The sequence below is a fragment of the Mytilus trossulus genome, chromosome 1 (assembly GCF_036588685.1).
Source record: "Mytilus trossulus isolate FHL-02 chromosome 1, PNRI_Mtr1.1.1.hap1, whole genome shotgun sequence".
Classification (NCBI taxonomy): Eukaryota; Metazoa; Mollusca; class Bivalvia; order Mytilida; family Mytilidae; genus Mytilus; species Mytilus trossulus.
In genome coordinates this window covers 77,626,959-77,645,769 of record NC_086373.1, presented here as the reverse complement: position 1 = coordinate 77,645,769, position 18,811 = coordinate 77,626,959, and the positions used below count along the sequence as shown (strand labels likewise).

General features: G+C 32.8%; 1 protein-coding gene across 2 annotated transcripts in view; it reads left to right on the top strand.

Annotated features, from left to right (window-relative positions):
- Positions 1-4,831: 4,831 nt before the first annotated feature.
- LOC134685650 (R-spondin-2-like) overlaps positions 4,832-18,811 on the top strand; it is a 36,189-nt gene continuing 22,209 nt past the window's right edge. For both annotated transcript variants that reach the window (XM_063545610.1, XM_063545602.1), the window contains exon 1: positions 4,832-5,199. In XM_063545610.1, the coding sequence (XP_063401680.1) occupies positions 5,124-5,199 (76 nt within the window). In that variant the 5' untranslated portion in view covers positions 4,832-5,123. The remainder of the gene's footprint in view (positions 5,200-18,811) is intronic.

Sequence of the window (18,811 nt, the reverse complement as noted above, 5' to 3'; positions counted from 1 at the left end):
CACTCTATCATATTTAAAGATAACAGTAAACATCCCCAACACTATCATATGTAAAGATAACAGCAAACATCCCCAACACTATCATATGTAAAGATAACAGTAAACATTCCCACCACTCTATCATATGTAAAGATAACAGTTAGCATCCCCAACACTATCATATGTAAAGATAACAGCAAACATCCCCAACACTCTATCATATGTAAAGATAACAGCAAACATCCCCAACACTATCATATGTAAAGATAACAGCAAACATTCCCACCACTCTATCATATGTAAAGATAACAGCAAACATTCCCACCACTCTATCATATGTAAAGATAACAGCAAACATCCCCAACACTCTATCATATGTAAAGATAACAGTTAGCATCCCCAACACTATCATATGTAAAGATAACAGCAAACATTCCCACCACTCTATCATATGTAAGGATAACAGCAAACATCCCCACCACTCTATCATATGTAAAGATAACAGCAAACATCCCCACCACTCTATCATATGTAAAGATAACAGCAAACATTCCCACCACTCTATCATATGTAAAGATAACAGTAAACATTCCCACCACTCTATCATATGTAAAGATAGCAGTAAACATTCCCACCACTCTATCATATGTAAAGATAACAGCAAACATCCCCACCACTCTATCATATTTAAAGATAACAGCAAACATCCCCAACACTATCATATGTAAAGATAACAGCAAACATTCCCACCACTCTATCATATGTAAAGATAACAGTAAACACTCCCACCACTCTATCATATGTAAAGATAACAGCAAACATCCCCACCACTCTATCATATGTAAAGATAACAGCAAACATCCCCACCACTATCATATGTAAAGATAACAGCAAACATTCCCACCACTCTATCATATGTAAAGATAACAGCAAACATTCCCACCACTCTATCATATGTAAAGATAACAGTAAACATTCCCACAACTCTATCATATGTAAAGATAACAGCAAACATCCCCACCACCCTATCATATGTAAAGATAACAGCATACATCCCCAACACTATCATATGTAAAGATAACAGCAAACATTCCCACCACTCTATCACATGTGAAGATAACAGCAAACATTCCCACCACTCTATCATATGTAAAGATAACAGTAAACATTCCAACCACTCTATCATATGTAAAGATAACAGCAAACATCCCCACCACCCTATCATATGTAAAGATAACAGCAAACATCCCCAACACTATCATATGTAAAGATAACAGCAAACATTCCCACCACTCTATCATATGTAAAGATAACAGTAAACATTCCCACCACTCTATCATATGTAAAGATAACAGCAAACATCCCCAACACTATCATATGTAAAGATAACAGCAAACATTCCCAACACTATCATATGTAAAGATAACAGCAAACATTCCCACCACTCTATCATATGTAAAGATAACAGTAAACATTCCCACCACTCTATCATATGTAAAGATAACAGTAAACATTCCCACCACTCTATCATATGTAAAGATAACAGCAAACATCCCCAACACTCTATCATATATAAAGATAACAGCAAACATCCCCCAATCTTTATCATATGTAAAGATAACAGCAAACATTCCCACCACTCTATCATATGTAAAGATAACAGTAAACATTCCCACCACTCTATCATATGTAAAGTTAACAGCAAACATCCCCACCACTCTATCATATGTAAAGATAACAGCAAACATCCCCACCACTCTATCATATTTAAAGATAACAGCAAACATCCCCAACACTATCATATGTAAAGATAACAGCAAACATTCCCACCACTCTATCATATGTAAAGATAACAGTAAACACTCCCACCACTCTATCATATGTAAAGTTAACAGCAAACATCCCCAACACTCTATCATATGTAAAGATAACAGCAAACATCCCCAACACTATCATATGTAAAGATAACAGCAAACATTCCCACCACTCTATCATATGTAAAGATAACAGTAAACATTCCCACCACTCTATCATATGTAAAGATAACAGCAAACATCCCCAACACTATCATATGTAAAGATAACAGCAAACATTCCCAACACTATCATATGTAAAGATAACAGCAAACATTCCCACCACTCTATCATATGTAAAGATAACAGTAAACATTCCCACCACTCTATCATATGTAAAGATAACAGTAAACATTCCCACCACTCTATCATATGTAAAGATAACAGCAAACATCCCCAACACTCTATCATATGTAAAGATAACAGCAAACATCCCCCAATCTTTATCATATGTAAAGATAACAGCAAACATTCCCACCACTCTATCATATGTAAAGATAACAGTAAACATTCCCACCACTCTATCATATGTAAAGTTAACAGCAAACATCCCCACCACTCTATCATATGTAAAGATAACAGCAAACATCCCCACCACTCTATCATATTTAAAGATAACAGCAAACATCCCCAACACTATCATATGTAAAGATAACAGCAAACATTCCCACCACTCTATCATATGTAAAGATAACAGTAAACACTCCCACCACTCTATCATATGTAAAGTTAACAGCAAACATCCCCAACACTCTATCATATGTAAAGATAACAGCAAACATCCCCAACACTATCATATGTAAAGATAACAGCAAACATTCCCACCACTCTATCATATGTAAAGATAACAGCAAACATTCCCACCACTCTATCATATGTAAAGATAACAGTAAACATTCCCACCACTCTATCATATGTAAAGATAACAGCAAACATCCCCACCACCCTATCATATGTAAAGATAACAGCATACGTCCCCAACACTATCATATGTAAAGATAACAGCAAACATTCCCACCACTCTATCACATGTAAAGATAACAGCAAACATTCCCACCACTCTATCATATGTAAAGATAACAGTAAACATTCCCACCACTCTATCATATGTAAAGATAACAGCAAACATCCCCACCACCCTATCATATGTAAAGATAACAGCAAACATCCCCAACACTATCATATGTAAAGATAACAGCAAACATTCCCACCACTCTATCATATGTAAAGATAACAGCAAACATTCCCACCACTCTATCATATGTAAAGATAACAGTAAACATTCCCACCACTCTATCATATGTAAAGATAACAGCAAACATCCCCAACACTATCATATGTAAAGATAACAGCAAACATTCCCACCACTCTATCATATGTAAAGATAACAGCAAACATCCCCAACACTATCATATGTAAAGATAACAGCAAACATTCCCACCACTCTATCATATGTAAAGATAACAGTAAACATTCCCACCACTCTATCATATGTAAAGATAACAGCAAACATCCCCAACACTCTATCATATGTAAAGATAACAGCAAACATCCCCAACACTTTATCATATGTAAAGATAACAGCAAACATTCCCACCACTCTATCATATGTAAAGATAACAGTAAACATTCCCACCACTCTATCATATGTAAAGATAACAGTAAACATTCCCACCACTCTATCATATGTAAAGATAACAGCAAACATCCCCAACACTCTATCATATGTAAAGATAACAGCAAACATCCCCAACACTTTATCATATGTAAAGATAACAGCAAACATTCCCACCACTCTATCATATGTAAAGATAACAGTAAACATTCCCACCACTCTATCATATGTAAAGTTAACAGCAAACATCCCCACCACTCTATCATATGTAAAGATAACAGCAAACATCCCCAACACTATCATATGTAAAGATAACAGCAAACATTCCCACCACTCTATCATATGTAAAGATAACAGTAAAAATCCACAGCACTTTACCATATGTTAAGATAACAGCAAACAACAACAGAATAAAACACACATATATGTAAGTCTGAAAATTACACCAAACAGTGTTAGAATTAGATTTTCTACTGACAAATTTTTGTCCGTCCCTCAGCGGGATTCGAATTCACACGTTTGATACACTACATCACCAATCGCTTAGCCTCATGTCCAGCGCTCTAGACCACTCGAACACATCCGCTATATATAAATGCATATAAAGATATGTGGTATGATTCCCATGAGAATGTGACAACTATCCATAATGACAAAACAACAAAGATGTGAACAGGCACATACGTGTATGTGTGTGTGGATAAACATCAAATAAATCAGCAATTTAACATATGTGAATATATATATAAACGACAAACAACAAATATATCTCAACCAGCTCTGATACAGGGAGAACGCTTGCATAAAAGCACTGAGGCATAACAGAGTCACAAATAGTTATAGAAAACTAACTTTAATTTTTGAAAAACCAGGACTGAATTTCAAAACAATTAAATTTTGCATGTAAAACCTGTCACTATATTTTTGTAAACTTTTATGCCATTACTTTAGACAATCTAAATGCATAACCAAAAATCAAGATAAAACAAATACTGGTAGTTGGACTGGTTCGCATATGTTATATATATTTTAGCTGGGTTTTTTTAATTTTAATTCCTTGCTTAGTTATTCTGAGCATCTGATTCAGGTTTGAAATAAATATCATTCTTTCATCCTCAAAATTGTCGAAAGGATATATATAATGAAACAAAACCCAGACAGCACTTCAAAGGAATCTGAAATATCTTCATTGTTATTTTTCAATTCGGGATATGTGCAAGTTGTTGTTCAAAATAGACTGTAATTAAGTCGTATATTTGATTATCAGCTAGAGAAGTATATAAAATGCAGTGAAAGTTTTTGGCAAGATCTTTCCCTTACGATACAACACGTAGATGGTATAGGCGACCTTTAATTTGAAAATGAGCAGACGTACGTAGCTTCTTCTACAGTCACGAGGTGTGAGGTAGGCGGAGTTTGTTAAGAACCTGCAATCTATTTGTATCTTTCATGCTAATGTTTTAAAAATTTTGGATTAATAAATTCATTCAACAATTTTCTCCGTAAAATGAAAAGGAAAAAATATATATATTTTTAAGATTTTAGTTATAATGGAATATATCTAAATTATCACTTCACGTCTGATAAAAAAGGATTAGTAGTTGGTTTAAAAAAATATTATTTATATTTATACAAACAAAATGTGACAAAATGTGGACGTTTATAATGAAAATATCATGATTCTGCGGATTTTATTAACTTTAAATCTGATGCTTTATTGTACAGTTTATTCTGAAGAAAGGACAAAAAGAAGTAAGTCTAAATATAAATAACATGTAAATTGTATTGTAATCACAAAAATAATGGTCCTAAAACACCCATTAGCATGTGTCGTAAAGGGAAAAGCATGAACCATTGATACTACTTTTACTTTATGTTTGACTTACACGTTTTTAACAGCGACGATAGCACAAAGTTAAGACAGGAAAAGGCAAATAAAACTTAAATACAATATATTTTAATTTTTTAAAATTTACATGAAATGTTCCTTATAATTGTTTAACAGAATGGGCTTTAGTTAAAAATGACTGAAAAGGTAGAAAAAAATGAATGACGAATTTCTCGTATTGTTCTGAATTTAAACGAGTTTTCTCAAAATGAAAATATTATTATAATGTGAAAACAAGGTATAAATCAAAATTATTACTCAAAAGACTAATGTACAAGCGTCCTATAGACGTTCTGTAATAGAGTTGACATGTTATGAAAACGGAGAGAAGAAAATTACAAATCGTCACGGTATCCTTTATATTAACACAAAACAGTTCAGTACAAAACATATTTAAAGCAATTACAAATAGGAATGCTTTTTATCTAGAATATCAATGACAACATTTTGTTTTATTATATTCTCAACATTACACACTTTATCATAAATAATACTCAAACCTTTAATTAGTATCTTGAGAAAATGTCCCATTGTACAAAGGGGCGTGCATACAAGATAAAAGAATTCTAACACCAAACGTAACGAGCTTCATCTCTTGTCAAAGGATAAAAAATCTTCTTCTAATTAGTTTAGTGAGACAGAGGGTGTAGATAAACAATTTTTTTTTGCTGGCTGTTATTTATGAGCGGGAATAATGGTGTTACACGTGTTTTAAATCACCCTCTGTAACTGTGATACATGTAATTTGCCATGTCAACGAACGAAGACCTCCATGTTTAATCTGTATCATTTTCTCTTTTTAATTGGGTCTATAGTTGATTTTTTAAGCTTTCCCATGACACTAAATTCCATTTAGAGTCACATTAAAACATTTATTTTTAGCTATCGTTTTAACACAGAGGATAGGTTCTTCGGATTTTTCTCAACCTTAGACAATGCCCTTTGATTTAATATTGGCATTGCACCTGGAATCTTTCTGACCCTGACCATTTATTTATATATTCTCTTACCAAATTGATTTGACTATCTACATTGTACTGATACTGTTAATTTTACTTTAGATAACTTGCGAACAAGACTACCGTAATATAAGATCTAACAACTGTTTTGTCTCAATTAATTAGGCATCAAATAGCGATTACACAATATTCAAACCTCTATTATTATCATTATCAATCCGACACTTTTTCCCATGAATTCAGAAAAGATGTGATTGGAGATTTTTTTTCATATGTGCAGTGATTCTGTTATATTTACTATATGGCCATTCTTTCTTTGAAGTTCTCGTTCTGCAACTATTGTAAACGATTAAGAGACACATCATAAGGAGATCGTGTTAGTAGGACGGGGAAACCCTGTTTGATTTAACAAGATGATTTTGCTTTTACTATGATTTTTTTTAAACAGCCATGGATCGTATACTAGCTGTCTTCCTTAATTAACCGTAAGAACTTAAATATGCGGGGTGTGAACACCGGTAGGTGGGATCCATGCCACGGGGGAAGATAATTACCATATCATAAGTATATCAAATATTTACACCCCAAAGACACAGTCTGGTATGGCACTTTAATACCAACAAATCATTGGAGCATGATTTTTGTGTTAGTGTTTTACACTTAACTTGATTTTAGTCTCATCCCCAGGGCGGACAAGAGGTTTTACCGACTATATTTTGAATATATACAATGTGTAATGTTCCTTGTGAAGATTTTGTTTTGTTATGTGTCAATCCGATCATATACTCTCTCAAAATTGTTAATTATAGGAAAACTAAGATGATCTTTAAAGCCTTTAAACTAACAAGCAATTGAATGGGATGAAAAGGGAATAGACTTGTTTTTAGAATATTTCGGTCAAGGATTTTTAAATTGAAATTGTCTACAAAATAGCAAGACACATTTTTAGTTTTGACTATGCATTATTTTCATATTTTCATATTTTCATCACTAACTTTTTTTTCTCGAAAAAGGAAAAAAAGGTGAATGAAAATGAATAGCAATTCCAAATCAATGATAAGCCATATCATCTAACCACTACTAAAACACGACTATCCACAAAAATCTATCATTGTGCACGTGTACGTTAAGGCGAAGTATATATGTAATTGGGCGAATCTCATATTTTTATTAAATATGCATCTAGAACTCGTTGAACTGCATCTGAATATTGAAAATATGATATATGTAGTATTCATTCTTAAATAGATACAATCAATCTAAAAAAGTAGGAAATATATCTATAAAGTAAAACTTGACGAAAATTTGCAATTGTTTCATTGTTTTGATGAAAAAATCATGCAAGTTCATGTAATATATGGCGCTGGGATAATATTTTTCAGCGTAACTCTGTTATTTTTTTCTTCATTTTCTTTAAAATTATTTGGTATCCTATCGAAACCAATTGAAAACTGCTAAAAAAAAAGGATTCAGTTCCCGTAATATTTTCATTTTTAGTAAAATATATGTGGAAGAGTCGGTTGGTTGTTGCATTATTCATATCCTTGCTTTTGTTCCAATTTCGCAATAGTTTGATCCTCATTTTTTTCCTTCAATTTATGATATAATTCTAGTTTGCTTTTGATTATTTGAAATCTGTAAATAGACGACGTTAAAAAGTAAAAAAAAAAAAAAGTGCTCGAAAGTTATTGCTTTATTAAATAATCATTTGATCAGCACTAAAACATGTAATAGAACCATATGTAGATTTTATCATAACGAAATTTAACTTTTTTATTGGAATTAAACTGGAACAAATTATCATAATGATATAAATTTGAGAATACGAGCATCACATTAATAACATTGCGAACGTTGTGACGAAACGGTTTAATATTTGGATATAGTATACAAATATAAAAAAAGAAGATGTGGTATGATTGTCAATGAGACAACTCTACACAAGAGACCAAAATGACACAGACACTCTCAACTATAGGTCACCGTACGGCCTTCAACAATTGGCAAAAAAGTCCATCTGTTTCCTAACAAAACAATTCATAAGATATTTAGTTTGAAAGACGAAAATTTGTGTTTTTCTTCTTCCAGACTTTATTATCAATGATCAACTCATATTTTTTTGATAAACAACCGGTCGAAATCTCGATTGGAAAATGAACCGTTCTTTTTTGTCGCTACGACAAGATTGCTATACTTTTTGATGTCATTGCTGAAGTAACACATGTGTTCCGCCTGAAAATATCATTAACCATGAATATATTAAACGTTTTTATACTAAAGATTTGATTTCTCTAAGTTTCAAGATTTGAATCCACAAACTAGACATTTGCGAACCTTGCAATTTCCGTTAGTCAATTTTATACCGTTTCCAGCTGGTCATTTTTGGTTCCAGAGACTTTAAATATAACCGAACAAAAAAATAAGTGTGATATAAGCAGTATTCTAAGAAATTGTTTTCGAAGTTTGAAAAATACGCTATGATAGATCGAAACACAATTCTGACTCAATAAGTCTTTGTGTAAAACATGAACATGTCGTTTCTGTGTGAAAAATTGACTATTATTATCATTAATCATAATTTTTGAATTCTTAATCTTTAATTGTTATTTTCACATTTAATGCCATTAAAATGGCCATATCTTTCAGGCGCGTAGCTACGTTTACGTCAAAACGCCCGTGCGTACACTTGATTTTTTATAAAAAAAAAAAAAAAAAAAAAAAAAAAAAAGAATAGTTTAATCAGAGACATATAATACGTATTATATGTCTCTGGTTTAATCTATATAAAAAAAGATCTGATTAACAGCACATCGGCCTTGTAATTCTTTTTTCAACAGTTTGTAATTGGAAGTAAAAGTGACGAAATTTACTTTTTAACCAAATGGTATCATAATATATATTCGTTCTTTTAAGTAGGGCTCCGTGTAGAAATCATGCAATGGGTGATACATGGGGGTCAACAGATTATCACCAAATTTGGTATGTTATTTTGCCTTCAATCAAGATTGATGAAAAAAAAATATTCATTTTTGTTGCTAGAACACTTTATATTTACCATGGCAACCAAGTGTCAGATTGTGGGTTCTGGTTTAGACAAATATACACAAATTACAGTATCTTAAACATTCATTCAGAAACAATACATAAAAAAGCAGACATATTGCTGTGATATTGTATTTATTTTCAGATATTATCTAAACACAATAACAAAAAATAAAGAGATATTTTAAATTTTTTTCCATTGTTACCTCTGTACCAAAAAGGGGTAAAACACCATTTTCTTAATATTGGATTTTTTTTGTTTTTGACCAGTTTTGTCTAAATCCACTGTGAATTCTTTTGTTTAAAGCAGCCTATTATCTGCTGAGATTTGCACCTTTGTCATACTTGTGACATAGCAATCCTCAATTTTGTCGGCGGCGATAAATCTGAGGATTTCTCAGTTTTGCAATTAACAAGAAGTTTCAGTTTGGTGTTAAAGTTTGTTAAACGTCATTTACTTTGTCAAACCTACATCGAATTTTATGTTTTAGCAGAAGCTTTTTATGATTTTATGTCTGAAGCAAAATTTTGAAAGAATTTTTGTCAGTTCGTTCATTTTTCAGTACCATACTGACAAACGGACTTATCTTTACGCAATTAACAGACGATCTGGATTTTTTTTACATGATTATTTTATAAACCTAAATTTGGACTGACGTACAGACAGTTAAAAACATAATGCCCCACGGGGCATAAAATACACTAGTTATATTCTATAGTATGTTGCTATGGATGAGTTTTTATGACCGGAAAGGTATCTCATTATCGATATCTTGTTAGCTTTTGGGGGGTTCGCCCCCTCGAGCTTTCTACCACCTGGTGCTATGATCTGACCCACTTTGGACCGTAATACCCCTTGCCGATATTTGGGCGTACACGTTAAAATGACCTAGCTACGCCACTGTCTTTATCGATCTGACATACGACGCATAGTTTCAATAAAAAATAGATACCATATATTGCAACGTGTTGACTATGTGTATGTCGTAAGACGAATGTCAGCTAGAAAAGATATGGCCATTTTTTTGGCATTAAATGTAAAAAATATCAATTACAAATTTGATTTCTATAATTGTATATATATGCAATTATTAATACTGTATGAATAACACCTCCACGCAATGTAAAAATACAATATGTATCTCTTATCATTGAGAAAATATGTTTTTTTTTGTTTATTTGTGTTTTTTGTTTGTTTGTTTATTTTTGTATTTGTATTTTGTAAATGTTGGCTGGTATCATTTCTGTATAGGAATTTACTCCAATAGAATAATTTAATTTGATTTGATCTATGTTATAAATAAATATTAAATTCCCATTTAAGATTTTGAAGCGAAGAATTTGTTCGAGACAATTTCAAGGTATGAAAATGTATGAATTTTCATAGCCTTCGATTTAAAGTACAGAAATACTGTCCAACAAATGTGTTACTATTCAATCTCAATTTATTTACCATTTAAAAGATATCCGATCGGAATTCAGACATTTTTGAGAGATGGTATATTTTTCTGTTCTTCCAAAAGAATGTAAAGGCTTAATAATTTAATAACAATGTTCGTGACATCTACAAATTAGTCAAAGAAATAGGAGATTTTACAAATTATGTCTAAGGATTTAAATCTATTAACATCTAATAAAGATAAAGACGTTTATAATTGAGATATAATGATATAATTTTGAACAAAATTGCGTATTATATTTAATTGTATGGCATTGTGGTTTTAGGTGAGAAACAATCTTGTTGTATACGTGTGATCCCGTACTTAAGAGATATACATTTTACTGATATCAAAATATCCTTTTCGCTTATTATTATTCATTTCAAAGAAAAGAAAAGTGTACAGTTATTCAACAGTATATTTTTTTTATGGATACATCTATTTCATATTTCCGGAGACACGGATTAGTTCTCAACGCCCCACGGAGGTAAACCTATTGTGTCGAGCGAATAATAAAACAGATATATCCCAAAATTCCTGTGAAAAAGCTGTTTAATTATACCGAACTCTCTACGAAAAAAATCTTAATCCTATTCAAAGAGATACAGTACTATACCAGCTGCGGTATTATGATAAAACGTTATTGTAAATCTTGAATATTGAAGTAATTCAGTATAGCTGTTTTTTTTTATTCTTCTATGAATTCTTATTAGAGGCCCTTATTTTCCCGTGCAATACGTTGCAGTGACAAAGAATTACCGGGCGTCCGTCCGTCAACTGAACGTCCGTCATTCTGTTCTTGTTAACGTGAGATAGCGCTCTACAATCATAGCCACATTTATTTGAAACTTATAGCAAAGGTTTATATCAACAATCGCATGGACGAGTTCGAAAATCAGTGCCGATCAATAATTTTTAAACGAGTATTGGCCCTTGGAAACATTATTTGTATGCAAAATGTGCATTGATTACTTATATTTTTGCCAAATTTTATAAAACTTAAATAATAGGTTTATATTAGTTATGTATTTGATGAGTTTGAAAAGCAATTTGGATCAATTATTTTCAAAAGAGTTTTGCCCCTTGGAAATATTTATTTATATGAACTATTGTATGTTAGCGCTCTCATGCATTTGTTCAAATCTTTCCAGCAGTTTATGTAATTATATTTTAGATTTATATCGGCAATGTCTTTGACACTTTCAAAAATAAGATCTGATCAAATATTGGAATTACTAATCATCATGAAATCGCATTGCATTTGCTCCAAAGCCCTTATTTCTCTATATAAGATGTTGATAACAAATTTTAAAGAACCAAAACAAAAGTGTATATTTTATAAATAAATATGTGCAACGTGGGTAACGTTGGAACCTTGTTCTTTGATACAGGCAACCTCATTAGTTTTCAGATTACTAACTTCCGAGCTATAACATGTCCAGCAATTCTTTTAGTTTCATATTATATGTTAGTTAGTTTAAAACCGATCTATATATCAATATGTTTTATGGTGGCAATTCAAAACCATTTCCCAGAAAAAATATATACAATTATTTTTGAATGCTTGTATTAAAAAAAGAAGAAAATAGCATAGAACAATCCCCTTATATATACTAAGTTTTTTCTTTTTCTTTCCAAAATATTGAAGATTTTTTTAATGAATTTAAACATTAAAAATCGTTGAATATATTTGGCGAACATAGATAAAATTCAAAGGAACAAGTATTGAATTGTTGATATAGCTAATACGTCTGCTTCTGCCGTATGAAGGCTGCCACCATGTTGTATGTGTCCAATCTATCTTAATAATTCCGTATTCTATGATCACTGATATTTAGAGACAGGGTAACAATTGACATTTCTTTACAAAGTATAACAATACTGTGAGTCATCAATTATTTTATTTATATGTAAACTCTAATCACTGTAAATCCAAAAAATCCAATATTCTTATTTCAGACTTTTTTTTATATGACATTAAAACATTTAGATTATTGAAATGTAATAAAACCAAGAGCACACAGACAAAAGAGTTAGCTTAATTTTTTGTCAATTCTATATATATTTTAATCAGTTAAATTGTGTAAGTTTTTTGCGTTGTGAATTTTTGCCTTTCCAAACTTTTGGGGGTCTGGCTTACTTGTCGAGGGCTTTTAAAAAACATGACATGCACACGTGACACTGATGATTGTTCCAGTACCACAGTGACGTGCACCCATGCACGATAGGCATTGGTTGCTTACGTTTTGGTTAAACGGTTCATTCGTTTATGATAAATAATAAACCCAATAATCTAATAGATAATTGCGAAAAATAAGATGTTGTTTAGTCTAGTGAATGTTCTAGTTGTTTGTATATTCTTAGAACATGTAGAATGGCTCTGGCTCTGACGATAGATATATTTAACCTTTTGGAGGCTTCAATAAACTCATTATAGATACCAGGACTACATTTTTGTATATTCGCCAGACGCGTTTCGTCTACAAAAGACTCATCAGTGACGCTCGAATCCAAAAAAGTTAAAAATGCCAAATAAAGTACGAAGTTGAAGAACATTAAGTACCAAAATTCCTAAAAGTCATGCCAAATACAGCTAAGAGAATCTATGCCTGAGGTAGAAAAGCCTTAGTTTTTCAACAACTCAAAATTTTGAAAACAGTTGATTTATAAATATAAACATATCAATGATAATTCATGTCAGCACAAAAAGTGTGACTACGGGGCTGGTGATACCCTCGGGGAAATAAATCTCCACCAGCAGTGTCATCAAATGGTATTGTTGATACTGGACGTGTTCTATACTATCGGCGAGGGAAGACGTTAAACATTTCATCAATAAGATCAAACTGAGAATGGAAATGCATGGGGAATGTGCCAAAGAAAAAATAACCCGACCAAAGAGCAGACACATTTGTATTACCCACCTACTGGTAGTAGAGGGGCATTATGTTTTCTGGTCTGTGCGTCCGTCTGTCCGTCCGTTCGTCCCGCTTCAGGATAAAGTTTTTGGTAAAGGTAGTTTTTGATGAAGCTGAAGTTCAATCAACTTGAAACTTAGTCAACTTGTTGGCTATAATATGATCTTCTAATTTTAATGCCAAGTTAGATTTTTTTAACCCGATTTCACGGTCCACTGAACATAGAAAATGAAAGTGGGAGTTTCGGGATAAAGTTTTTGGTCAAGGTAATTTTTGATGAAGTTGAAGTCAAATCAACTTGAAACGAATACACATGATCCCTATGCTATGATCTTTCTAATTTTAATGCCAAATTAGATTTTTACCTAATTTCACGGTCTATTGAACATGGAAAATGATAATGCGAGTGAGGCATCCGTGTAATTTGGACACATTCTTGTTTTTTTGGTGTTTTGCATCATCATGCTCATGTTCTATAGATGGAATCATAACGACAAAAGAAATGATCTATTTTTAATTTTTCATCTAGTGCTTTCCACATTTGTGTATTTTAAAACATTAAATCAGCACACAGGCACTTGTTTCTATCCACGGGAAGACCCACTAGCAAACGTATATATACGTTGATAGCACTGGCACTTGGATAGAAATAAAGGCAACAGTAGTATACCGCTGTTCAAAAATCATAAATCCATGGACAAAAAACAAAATCGGGGTAACAAACTAAAACCGAGGGAAACGCATTAGATATAAGAGGAGAACAACGACACAACACCGAAACGCAACACACACAGAAACGGACCAAGCATCAGACAAAACACCACGAGAATAACAAATATAACATCAAAACCAAATACATGAATTTGGGATAGACAAGTACCGTGCCACGTCTTATCTCAATATCTCAAAAATAAGAGAAAACACAAACGACTCAACGTTAAAATGCAACACACACAGAAACGAACAATAATATAACAATGGCCATCTTCCTGACTTGGTACAGGACACTTTTAAAGGGGAATAAAAGTGGTGGGTTGAACCTGGTTTTGTGGCATGCAAAACCTCGCACTTTAATGGCAAAGTTAAATATAACATTGAAATGATAACATAATATTACAGGACTACAATACAAATAAAAAGTAGAACATATTAGACAAAGAAAAACATGATTAATAGATAACAAAGAGCATCAGATTTAAAATTCAATACGCCAAAAACGCGCCTTGTCAACACAAGACTCACCAGTGAAGCCCAAAGTTGTACAGCACTGAAGATCAAAAGTTTAAAAGGTTTTGCCAAATGCGGCATTGTTTTTATGCCCGGGATAAGATCATCCTTATTATATAGAACATGTGTCTGTGAATCAGCACCTGTATTTGGAGATATAAAAAACACTAGAACACACCCGCGAAATCGCGGGCATTCAGAGCGTAGATTAAAGAATGTAAAGTGTTGTTGGAAGAATTTTGTAAAATATCAAATGACTGGAGAATTTCAGCAAAAGTATCATCTTTATTGGGGACAGGAAAATGCTTTTTTTTTATCCCTCCTCCTCTATTTCCAATATTCCCATTTTTTTGTTTTCTATCAATTTAATATGAACATACATTTAGTATGTTATGAACATTCAAGTAAGGAGCCTGTAATTCAGTGGTTGTTGTTTGTTTATGTGATACATATTTGTTTTTCGTTCATTTTTTTGTACATGAATAATGCCGCTTGTTTTTTAGGTTTGAACTGTTTTACATTGTCAGTTCGAGGCCTTTTAAAGCTGAGTATGCGGTATGGGCTTTGCTTGTTGTGGAATGTCGTACGGTAACCTATAATTGTTAATATCTGTGTCATATTGGTCTCTTGTGGAGAGTGGTCTCAACATGGCAATCATACCACATCTTCTTTTTTTTGTAATCAATGAATTTTGTAAAAGATTTAAAGAATTTCAGAAAAGGTATCAAAAGTTCACATGAATACTTTTAGCGCTTATCTGTATATTATGAACATTCATTACTATATAAATATGGTGTATTTACTTTCAATTCTAAGTTTACAAATCGATTCATAGTTGTCATTGATATAGTATACAGACCCTCTCTATTTAATAAAATCTGTGACTGCCGTGGACAGTAAACTTGAAAATGATAGCAGATAGAATTCTGAAAATACACTTTATTCTTTGTATATGTATGTTCAAATTATACAGAAAAACGCAAACCGGAAGTATAATATGACTTAAAATTTCGTCCAATGACGGGACAATATCCGGATGACTTTTTTCTCGTTTTTCTCCCAAAATAACTCAATCTGAATAATCTTATTAATGGATGACAAATGGCACTATGCACTGTACCTATAGGACACAGAGACGTGTTGATCAATTAATTGTGGAAAGAAGAGAAGCGACACCCAAAATGAGGTCTTCTCGTTTAATAGTATAGATTGTATTCAAATCATTGTAATCATTTGTACAAAAAAGTAAAATCACAAAAGCACTGAACTCCGAGGAAAATTCAAAACGGAAACTCCCCAATCTACATTCTAAGTTGACTATGATCTGTCAAACTTGACCAATACTCAACGCTTCCGGTCGGTGGGCGCAAGAAAAAGAGTAATTTTGTAAGATAACAAAAGAATATACAATCGACTATAAAGTATGACAGAAAAAAATAAAATAATAATAAAGCAATGTATATGAAAAAAGGGGGTCACATTTTCTTTTCGTTCATCTAGCCTGAACCAATCCTGCTTCCGTGGCGGTACCAGGGAAACAATCCTGCCTGCACAGTTCCAGTCCATCATTCGACTTACTTGGCAAACGGGGGACTGTGAAGGTTAGATATAAAGTGTTGAAAGTCCCCTTTTGAATGTTACCAAGGAGAAAGACTCAGCTATAGTTGCTGGAAGTGAGTTCCACACGGTCACTGTTCTTGTGAGAGAAAAAAATGTATTTGTAGCCATTAGTCTTGGTTGAATATTGCCGGAACTTCTTGGTATGTGATGATCTTGTTCTCGATGACATGGGTGTTAAGTAAGTGTCGCATGGTATATCCACAAGATCATTAACCACTTTGTAGAGTAATGTTAGCTGTAATTTAACCCCTCTGTTTTCCAATGATTCCAAGTCTAGTTGTTCTAACAGGCAACCCACTACTGGTGTTCCTATAGCGGTTGGTGGCATAACGGGCTACGCATCTCTGGACCATTTCAACCCGGGCCTTTTCACTTGCTCTTTTTGGCATGGATTCCATACATTTGCGCAGTAGTCTGGGTTGGATCAGACCATTGCAACATATGCGTTTGTCTTGGTTTCAAATGGCAAAATCGAAAGCTGAAACACATCAAACGAATGGACAACAACTATAATATTCATTTTTAACTTGTGATTATCCTGCCTGTAATGGGTGTCTTTACAGTAAAATATACTAAAACACACCCGCGAAATCGCGGGCATTCAGAGCGTAGATTAAAGAATGTAAAGTGTTGTTGGAAGAATTTTGTAAAATATCAAATGACTGGAGAATTTCAGCAAAAGTATCATCTTTATTGGGGACAGGAAAATGCTTTTTTTATCCCTCCTCCTCTATTTCCAATATTCCCATTTTTTTGTTTTCTATCAATTTAATATGAACATACATTTAGTATGTTATGAACATTCAAGTAAGGAGCCTGTAATTCAGTGGTTGTTGTTTGTTTATGTGATACATATTTGTTTTTCGTTCATTTTTTTGTACATGAATAAGGCCGCTTGTTTTTTGGTTTGAACTGTTTTACATTGTCAGTTCGAGGCCTTTTAAAGCTGAGTATGCGGTATGGGCTTTGCTTGTTGTGGAATGTCGTACGGTAACATATAATTGTTAATGTCTGTGTCATATTGGTCTCTTGTGGAGAGTGGTCTCAACATGGCAATCATACCACATCTTCTTTTTTTTGTAATCAATGAATTTTGTAAAAGATTTAAAGAATTTCAGAAAAGGTATCAAAAGTTCACATGAATACTTTTAGCGCTTATCTGTATATTATGAACATTCATTACTATATAAATATGGTGTATTTACTTTCAATTCTAAGTTTACTAATCGATTCATAGTTGTCATTGATATAGTATACAGACCCTCTCTATTTAATAAAATCTGTGACTGCCGTGGACAGTAAACTTGAAAATGATAGCAGATAGACAATTACGATTGGTTGACCGTTTATAAATGATGACGGCGGGTAAATTCGTCCACTTGTCATTGCAAAAATCATGTCCGTCTGGTCCAATCTTACTGCTGGTACTGTACTGTTTGACTGCTCGGAAGTTTTAAATGGCGCTGCACTGGCATGATTTAAAACTTAATTCTCTTGAATTCTCTGTAGATGAGATTATAAATTATTATTTGACATCGAAATGGAAAGTTGACTTCATGTGATTTAGATATTCTTTTGAGACCCCTTAAGTCATATACAAGTATTCATATATCCTAGTCTCCGTGTGTATCATCAGTTCTGTTGTCCGTGCTTCTGAGTTGACAAGATTTATATCAAATCTTTCTTAAATTCACAACTATTGAAGCATGATTTCTATAATGCATCGGCTCATCCGAGTTCACCCTATTTGTATGCCCTATTTTTATGGGATTACGTTCTTCCATATCTGCGTCCATCCGACCGTCTGTTCCGCTTCAGGTTAAAATTTTTGGTGAAGGTAGTTTTTGATAAAGAAGATGTCAAATCAACTTGAAACTTAGTACACATGTTCGCTATGCAATTTTTTTTCTTCTAATTTTTATTTCCAAGTTAGAATTTTTTACCCCATTTCACGGTCCTCTGAAAATAGCAAATGATAGTACGAGTGGGGCATCCTAGTGCTATGGACACATTCTTATTTCTTTGGAGTTGGTATTGCTCAATCTTTATTTTTGTGTTCAGTTTTTGTTGATTTGTTTTCCTGTCTGATCGTTTGGCGAGGGCTTCTGTTTTTTCCCCGACTTTTTGTTTTTAATCGCCTCTTTGTTATCATTCCTTTAAATTTAATATGTCCTGATAATTTCCAACGAATTATTAAAGTTGATCTTAATTTGAGTTGCGGCTTTATCATATATGTTTCGATATTTTTAGTATCTTCTACATATAAATGTA